At 38.2% G+C, this 9,627-nt stretch overlaps 1 protein-coding gene across 1 annotated transcript; it reads right to left on the bottom strand.

The window, feature by feature from the left end:
- Window positions 1-479: 479 nt before the first annotated feature.
- Window positions 480-8,422, bottom strand: LOC144636071 (uncharacterized). The gene is made up of 2 exons (XM_078495214.1): window positions 8,353-8,422; window positions 480-1,355 (listed from the first exon to the last, which is right to left on the bottom strand). The coding sequence occupies exon 2, from the start codon at window positions 1,335-1,337 to the stop codon at window positions 621-623; it is 717 nt and encodes a 238-aa protein (XP_078351340.1). The 5' UTR covers window positions 1,338-1,355; window positions 8,353-8,422; the 3' UTR covers window positions 480-620.
- Window positions 8,423-9,627: the final 1,205 nt, after the last annotated feature.

The raw sequence follows: 9,627 nt of genomic DNA, 5'->3' as shown, positions 1-9,627 counted from the left end.
AAACACTTGTAATTGATTACCCAATACTGTACTTGCTAAAACGGAAATGTGAAACGGTATTTTCTAAGAATGTTCATAAGAATATTTTAGCCTAAAATCGGCAGAAAAATAAGAATATTCAGCCTGGGTCGGAAAAACTGTATTCTTATAAAAAAAAGAGTGTATCTCGTTGAGATATAAAGCTAAGTGCATGACCACTATAAACACATATTTATTTATTTATTTTTTTTTTTTTTACTGTTACCGCCTCTCCTAACAGATTGTTGTTGATATCCTTTTAGAATTGTAAAAAGAGACTGATCGTTGATAACTATCGAGAATTTCAATGTTCAAAAAGAATTGTTGGGTTCTACATGAAAATTCTGTTTACATCAAAGGGAAAATCTTTCCCTTCTTTGATAAAGTTGTAGATCATTTTCCACTCAGTGGTTGACACGATAACATGGAGCCACGGATCGAAACGTCATTACAAACTTAAATATCACTGATTTCCATTTTAAATGTTCTACAAAACATTATGTTACGAGACAACAACAATGTCATTAAAAGCAACTGTCTACATGTTAATGTACGCAATGGAAACAGCCTTCTCTCCCAGGTGGTGTCGGCCAAAGGGATTCCTAAAATCCTTTAAAAGCAACCACTGCAATCATTAAACCCAAACCAACTGAGGCTGTCATCTGAAGACGGCCGCCACTGCTTGTGGTAGTGGATGGCATTGTAGTGGATGGCATAGTAGTGGATGGCATAGTAGTGGATGGCATTGTAGGTGATGTGATGTTGGTGCAGCTACCCCCATTACAGTTAAGATTGCAAGTTTCCGCTTCACACTTGTACTGGCAGTTTCCTCCATTTTCACAGCTTTGGCTGCACAGTTTTACACTTGATGAGCAGGTCATTGTGCAGTTTCCCCCATTTGTACAAGTCTGGGTGCAAGTTTCCTTTTCGCAAATCATTTGGGCAGTCGGTGATGATTGCTCGCAGCTGGTAGCGTTCTTGTCATTCTTGGCACATTTCATCACACCGCAAATGCCGCTGTCGCAAATCTGGAAGCAATCCTGGGCATCACAGGTCATAGACGTGCAAGTTCCTTCACACGTCTGACGGCAACGACTCGAGGCGTCGCACTTCACGGAGTCGCAGCTTGAATTACATGTCTGCAGACATTGCTCGTATGAGGTTTTCAGGCCGCAGCGCATCGTGCAAGGTGGTTGCGCACACGAGCCCTGTGTACACGTTGTGTTGTCTTGTGGTGCATCACAGCTGGTTACGTTACTCGCCGAGTCGACCAAAGTCCCGGTGAGTGACAAAACAGTGATGATGAATAGTAACGCCATCCTTGGTAGACTGGTCAGCTGAGAAAATCAATCAATCAATCAATCAATCAATCAATCAATCAATCAATCAATCAATCAATCAATCAATCAATCAATCAGTCAGTCAGTGAATCAATCAGTCAGTCAGTCAGTTATATAAACATAACATACAACAATGACCACGATGAATAGATGTTCCAGATTTTATTTTTAGTAATACCATTATACTTATAATACCGTATTTATTCGATTAAGCGCCCTGGGCGCTTATTTAATTTTTGGAACTTGAGAGAGGGCGCTTATTCGAGGCGGGCGCTTTTTCGAGGCTGGGCGCTTATTAAATTTTCACTGTTTTCAGCAAATAGTAAGTTTATTTTTGTAACAAAACAATGAATAATAACAAAACGTTAAGATGTACCAAAGCAGAATTTTAACTGTTCATTGAAAGGTTCTGTAAAATACTAAAAAAAACTCGGTCATGGGGGAATACTTAGTCAATTTCAATATTCAATACTCTTCTTGTGCACTTCAGTTTTTTCGTGGGGCGGGGGGTGGGCGCTTATTTGAGGCTGGGCGCTTATTAACTTTTCCTACCTTCTGGGTGGGCGCTTATTCGAGGTGGGCGCTTATTTGAGGTTGGGCGCTTAATTGAATAAATACGGGGTAGTTGTTGTTGGGTAGGTATAAAATGTGGGGTAGGCTGTGGCCTAGGGGTGGTTAATTTCCAAAATGAATAAAAATAACAAATTATAATAAATGAAATAAATGCATTTGGTATTAATAAATAAAATGCTCACAAAGAATGGGCGAGGGAACTTGTTCTTTGAGTCAGGAATTTAAGTTCAAGCATGGATCCCAAGTTAAAAATTAAGCCAAGTCTTCAAGTCACTAGAGGATCGCAAGTCAGTACACACGTACCAGAAGATTGTTATTGTTGTCTGAAATTTAGTGGACTGAACCAGATTTGTAAAAAATGAACATCGGTTTGTAAAAGATTGATTTATGATTTGTGTTTTGCGCCAATAATCATACTAAGTCTCACTAATCATATGCACTTCACCAACTGTACGACTCGTAAACTCATTGTTTCACGACTCGTACGAACCGTAAGATTCGTACGATTGGAGTGATGACTTTTACGATCCGTATCAGGTCGTGTACTGATGGTTCATCGCGACATGAGAAATTTAGTCCAAATCAACATTTAAAGGCACTACCAACAAAATTTGTCCCCAGTAAAAAGCTGGAAATAGTCAACAAAATAAACAAAAATGCATCTTCCTGATTAGTCATGCAGCTATTTAGTAGTTACAATGTAAGCCGGTTTTCTCTTCAAAGATGAGTTTTTGATAAATCAGCTATATTTTAATGGAAAATTGTAATCACAGAAAAGCCTGTTTCCACGAGATCTCAAAGCAGAAATATCAGGCACTAAAAAGTTTCCTTACCAACGCCTGCTCGAAGGCAGCTTGACCTTTATGCGGATTAATGTCACCGTTTATATATGTGCGTTCTCAAAAACAGAAATATGCTGAATTGCTATAATCCTTGCAAATAATGAACAAACAAAGATGTTTGAGCTGATAAATACGACCGAATGCCAAGCAAGCACCCAAGAGTATTGTCAGATTTGATAAGTAAAACATCCCCAATTTGAGTGCAGTTAAAAATTGTCAAGTCAAACCTTGTCCTTTTGCTATGTCACAGCCAATGTCATATTAAACATTTTTTTCTGCAAGTGTAAATCGGCCCAAAAATTTTACTTAGAAAAATTTGCTAAAAATTAACATGGACTGATTTGCTACCCTGACTTGAAGACTTGGCTTGATCAGCTTGGGATCCTGCTTAAACTGACCTAAACTCAAACTCCTTACTCAAAGAATAAGTTCCCTTGCCCATTCTATACCAAGCGTATTATTGCTATTTTCTATTATTTGTTCATTGTAGCTAATTAACCACTGCACCCCTAGGCCATGGGAGGCCATGGCCTACCCTATGGCCTAGGCCACACAGCCCAGGGGGGGGGGGGTACTTGCAGTATACCTGACGGGGAGGTCCGACGTATTTTTTCGGTTGAAAATTTACACCCACGGCATTTTTTTGGGTCAAGAGATCTGTCATATATTTTTTTACGTCTTAAAGTCTGTTTTATTGAATATATCAGTATAGAGGTGTTAGGTCTTGTACTTTTTGTCAGGTATTTTTTTGGGTGTAAAATTTCAGGCTCATGTATTTTTTTGGGTTCGCAATATGAAGCTCTGTCGGACCCCCCCCCCCCCCCATCATGTATACTGCAAGTACCCCCCCTGGGCCACACAGCCTGACCCACGTTTTGTACCTACCTGGTTGTTGTAGTTGTTAAAAATAATTTACATACAAATTATTATTGTCAAACGTCATTACACTTGTGTCACGCAATAATTTGAATACTTAGTTTTCGAGGTTTCAGTTTTCAAGATCTTAATTTATGAGGTCTAAGATTGTAGATTTTGAGATACTGGATAAAAATACAGCTGATCATTGAAAAATCAGCACTGAAGTTGTTGTAGCAAGGAACATTAAAAATGCTCGCCGACCAGGGTCGCCGAATGACACATACATGACGTCCACATGCACCTGGCGACATTTTAATGTATGCGCCAGCACAGGTAGCCCAAGCTCGATATATGAGTACAATAAAGATGACCTTTTCATTGTTTCGTAATTCGATCGATTTGCATATTTATAAGGATTTGTATGGGGAAATAAATATGACCGAAAAGAACGAAAAATTAACCGTTGAATTACAATAAAAATCAGTCACCTTAGCTCCTTTGCTGTTTCCCTTGTGTGCTGTGTGGTTTTTTAGCCGATTGAGCGCGATTCCAGTGAGTTATAGTTCCATTGCCTTCCTCTCTCTATATACCTTTCCAAGGTATATAGAGAGAGGAAGGCAATGGAACTATAACTCACTGGAATCGCGCTCAATCGGCTAAAAAACCACACAGCACACAAGGGAAACAGCAAAGGAGCTAAGGTGACTGATTTTTATTGTAATTCAACGGTTAATTTTTCGTTCTTTTCGGTCATATTTATTTCCCCATACAAATCCTTATAAATATGCAAATCGATCGAATTACGAAACAATGAAAAGGTCATCTTTATTGTACTCATATATCGAGCTTGGCTACCTGTCAAACATCAAACGAACGCCCTTTGATGTTTGCGTTGCGTTTGATGTTTGACAGATCTGTCAAATTTTCTTTTGTTATTTGCATGTTTCAAATTCCTTTGATTTTGAATTTTTGCACTGATCATATGGAGAAAGCTACTTTTGAGACTTCGGGATCGCTTTTCTCGAAAAATATTGGAAGTGTGAAGCTCTAATTCGGCACAAGGGCAGAGAAATATCTAGTCGATCGGATGCCGGTGTTTTCAAGGCGAGAATTTTGATGGTTTAGCGTCAGTTCCAGCTTGAATTAGACAAGGTCGCGTCCGCCGGCAGTAAAGCTGCCTGCCTTGTTCACTCTTCTCTCTCTCTTCTACCGGTCGCTAAATGATCTCGCAAAAATAACGTCTTAAAGGGCTCGGGGCGGCAAAAAAACACGACACACGACACATTCAGCATTTCATCTTAACTTTTATTGAATCATTTAGAGTAAACTTTATATTTTGTAGTAAATCAAAGCCGACGTAATGTTTCTCTATATATCTTCTATACGAGCCATTGATTTCAACATGACCTTATGTCAACAATTAGTAACCACGAACACACAGGGTGGTCTGCCTGTGGTGGACCTCGAAAATTATGCAAAATATTTAATAAAATCAGACGGGCGTGTTTAAAACACGAAATGGCGAAATGGCGAAACGGCGAAATGGCGAAATGGCGAAATGATACTGAAGATAAGAGCCAAAGTTATACGATATTACCGTTGTACTGGAATTTTCATATGTTGCCGAATTCATCCTTGTAGATAAGTCCCGAAAAATAAAAGAAACTGCAATCACAAATTCTCCGTCACGTAGACCCGTCACGAACCTAACACGAACCTATGGATAGTTTGGATTCCAGTCTCTCCCTGTTAACAGGGCGCTGTTTGATACGCCTAGGACATTCTTGATCGAGATGTCGACATTTCATTTAGACATGGGAAGAAAATGATTTGTTTATCTCGTATTTGCCACCGAGTCTCGGCTATGAAGTAATGCTTTGATCTCCAACATTCAAAAGAAATGGATTAACAAAACCAAACCTACTTTGCGATAAAGTTCATACACGATATCAGTGGCAAACGTTCTTTGCACAGAAACGGAGTAACGTTCGATGTCTATATCAGTCCTTCGATGCAATGTAAGCTCTGTAGTGCAGTGCAGATACTGATAGGCAACTTGGCAAGTACTAAATGAAAAAAATATCCTGCTGTGCTGCGACCTTTTAGCAATACGTTCAATTTGGCGTTGTGATAAGTGACAAGTATTCATTATATTCCTGGGCCAGAACATTGAAATGTTCCCTTGAAATAATTCAGGACGTAACAAATCGATAATTCCGATACTCGATAAAAATCAATAAAAATCGATAAACATCGATAAGTAATTAACTAATTAGTATCGAAAATCGATTAAAATCGATGACCCAATTCTTTGTGATTATCGATTTTGATCGATTTCACTAATTAAAGTTCGATTAGTATCGATTGCATTCGAAAAGTATCAATCACGTTCGATTAGTATCGATTTCAAACGATTTGTATCAATTTCGATCGGAGAAGAAAAGCTACAATAACTGTTTTTTTGTGTGTGTCCAATCAATCCTGAAGTGTGACGTTGAAAGAAATGCAGTCGCTTCGCCTTCAAGTTGTTTTGCTAATGGCCAGTCAGGTCAGTTCGGCAACGTTTATTTTCAAACGAAGAATAAAACATGGTCAATGCAATCCTATAAAACAAAGAATATCAGAATATGTATACGCGACGTAACCAAAGACGTTTGTCAGCGACACAATTTGTAATACCCGCAAAGGATTCCATTTTACACTTCATATTAATTACGTTTGTTTGAACAATCTTTATTTATATGATCAGGTCACAGGAACTGATCAGATCACTTTCAGACTTGACGTTAATTACTATCTTCATTGTAGTTTACTTCATATGAAACTGAAAAAACTTATCGTGGAGAGTAGAACGCCGAGAATTGCACGGAACCTTTTCAAAACACAAAACAACAGTCTTTCACAATCAAAATCGATAATCCACTCCCAAATCATGTGATTATCGATTTTGATCGATTTTCGATACTAATTAGTTAATCATTTATCGAAAAATATCGAATAATATCGATTTATCGATTAGGTTTCCGATGATCGATTTCGATCGATTTGTTACGTCCTGAATAATTAAGTCTAGACATGTAAACAGAACTACCTTGAAGTTCAAAAGGAAACCAAACTATATTATTGACGTGTATTTATCTTAACATTTTGCCATTTCGTCATTTCGCCATTTCGCCATTTCGTGTTTTAAACACGCCCAAATCAGACATAATATTTTCGTCGACACGAAAGCGAAAAGTTGCAAAAATCTTAAATGACGCAGAAGACTTACTGAAATTACACTTGGCTTGCTAGCTATTGCAATTTTTCCGTATTTTCAGGCGTTTTGTTCTTTCAGTACTATTTCAAAAACGAGTGCGAGTGTTTCATCACGATTTCCAAACACGAGAAAACAGATGAAAGCACGAGGCCGCTTCGGCCGAGTGCTTTCATCTGTTTTCGAGTGTTTGGAAATCGTGATGAAACACGATGCACGAGTTTTTGAAATGACTTCTCTAAAGAAACAATACAAAATTATGCAGTGTCGTATTTTTTCCCATTTTTCTTTAAAATGCCTTGTATGTGTGATTTGTTGTATTCAGTCGGCATTCATTGTATTTGTGAGCTTTTGTTTTTAATTATCCAATAGTTTCGCGTTGCACCAAATTTGTATTCTAAAAGCGTTGTGAACTTGAAGGGATTTACATATTGTTTTTGCCATGGCCGAAGGAAGGTTTCGCTCCCCGAAAACAATCGAGGAAGAAGAACTTTGCGTAGAGAGAGCAGTACCGAAGTCTACCAGATATAAAAATAAGTGGGCAATAGGGATTTTTGAGGATTGGCAACGAGTGCGAAGTGTCAATGTTCCAATACTCGAGGTTGGTGGAGTTTTTAAAGAGTATGAATTGCACAAAGTTCAGCCGCTTACTCGTAGTGCGACAATTAGTGTCGATTCCAGCAGTGAGTCCGTGTCACGGAAGGTAGAAAAAGTTTCTCAGAATGTGGATATGGATACTATGCCAGTCTGTTTTGGCGACTTTAAGAAATGTACTGTAAACTTTAATTTCAAATGACTTAGGCTTGTCAGTTTGTAATTTGAAATGTTTTTCCTGGTCATTGTTTATTAAAAATTAATGATTCATGTAAAGCTGTGTTTGAGTAATATATGAATATGCAGATTAAGAACAATTTTTTCACTAGTGATGAAAACGTGATGAAACACTAGTGATGAAAACGTGATGAAACACTAGTGATTTTCAACTGGTGTTTCATTGAGTTTCCAACTCATCCACCTGACCCGAATGGGGCGCTCTGGTTGGCTTATAACGTCATGAATTATTAATGAGTTTGAGAATTGCTGTTCAGTACTTCCAGAAGATGATCTCGTTTCGACTCGATATAAAGACTAGTTGCTATGAACATGCAAACACGATATATTGCGACATTCGCCACTGTAGCTCAGAAAGGTTCGTTTAAGTCGGTTCAGAATAGTCTCTTCGTTTCTGAAACACTTTCTTTCGTTTTGGTTGTACCTTTCTCGCACTGACTGAATTACAACAGTGGTAAAGCTCAATAGTTGACAGTTTATCGTGGCGGCCGAGGGGCATCGGAAGTCACGGACCGTTTTTAGCGCAGAATCGCGTACATAAAACTGTGAAAGCGCTTACTGTGAATCTCAGTATCAAATAATCTATCTCCTTATGTCGACTGAAAAGAAAATAAGAAAATTTAGGTTCACTTACGTGGGAAAATAAGCGGCGTTCCACAGTAACTCGTAGAAGCAACGTAACACTCGTATATTTTCGTGGGCGCTGGCTGTGAATAAATTAGTAGTTTGTAATGTATTTATAGATTTGAAGCCATTTCCGCTTCCGGTTCAAGGAGCAAACGTCACGCAAGGAACATTTAATTTAAAAATGGGGTCAATACTTTCAGGTTCGTTGAGCAATACATCTCATTCTTTCTTTGCCGTAGCCGTCCTATTATTGCTTCTTTGGTGTTATTTTACCTTCCAACGTTATTGTTTTGAGATTCTCTTGCACGTGTGCCATTTGTAATCCGTCTCAGTCATAAACATAAAGTCATGCGATTCCGCAAGTTCATGGGTTTCAGCTCATCAAAGAATACGGTTCTCTAAAGAAATATTAACAATATTTTGAGAAAATATTAATTTTCGCGCGAGCAAATGAAAGATCGACAAAGCCTAGCTTTTCTTTTAACCCAATAACCAATGTAGTATTGATACGAAGGCTCTCTAGTAAAAAGAAACAATAAAACACCTGGAGTCTGGATAAGAAAAAGAAGGCTGAAGCAGACGTTTATTTCTCTGTTTTAAGTTACAACGCACTATTAATGCACACTTGAGAATCCTTTGGGCTGCCAAATAGGCTTTTGTACATATGTATGCTAGCAATGATTTTTTTCGAGCATTTAAGTGAGGCAAAGGCATTGAGCATTATGCGAGCATTTTAGTGAAATTTTTCCGGAAGATTACTTTTTCCAAGGAAATAGAAATTATTTTTTTTAGAGAAAATGAAGACTAAAACTCAAAATTCACAAAACCTTCTAATGCCACCCTAATGACAGCTGAGTGGAGACTGAGGACAAGTCAGCGAAAGACACTTTGCTGTGTTTCCTTTTTTGATGCAGACAATGTCATTCCTGGGGGGGGGGGCACTTCCTACTGGGGGCATCCTCCCGCAGGAAATTTTGAAAAGATAGGTTATCTGAGAAAGCATTTTGTGCGTTTTGAAGACAGTTTGTTATGCAAAAAGGCAGGTAAAAGTGAAGGTAACAACGACAATAATTCTGATTCATTTTTAAATTCAAATCATTTTTTTCGAAACAGAACCTTGAAAACGTAATTTACAATTTATTTAGCTAACAATGACGGCAGTACATAGAAGGAAGACAGGAAAAAGATAGGTTTCTTCATTTCAGTGTCAAATGGTAATTACATAAATCAGCCAGAGTCGGTTTGTTGATCTTTTAGCACTGTGGCAAGCTTCAACCTTCTT

This window comes from Oculina patagonica, chromosome 13, assembly GCF_052425735.1.
Source record: "Oculina patagonica isolate OP01 chromosome 13, crgOcupat, whole genome shotgun sequence".
NCBI lineage: Eukaryota > Metazoa > Cnidaria > Anthozoa > Scleractinia > Oculinidae > Oculina > Oculina patagonica.
Note: the sequence above shows the minus strand (reverse complement) of the source record. Positions and strands in the feature narration are given on the sequence as shown.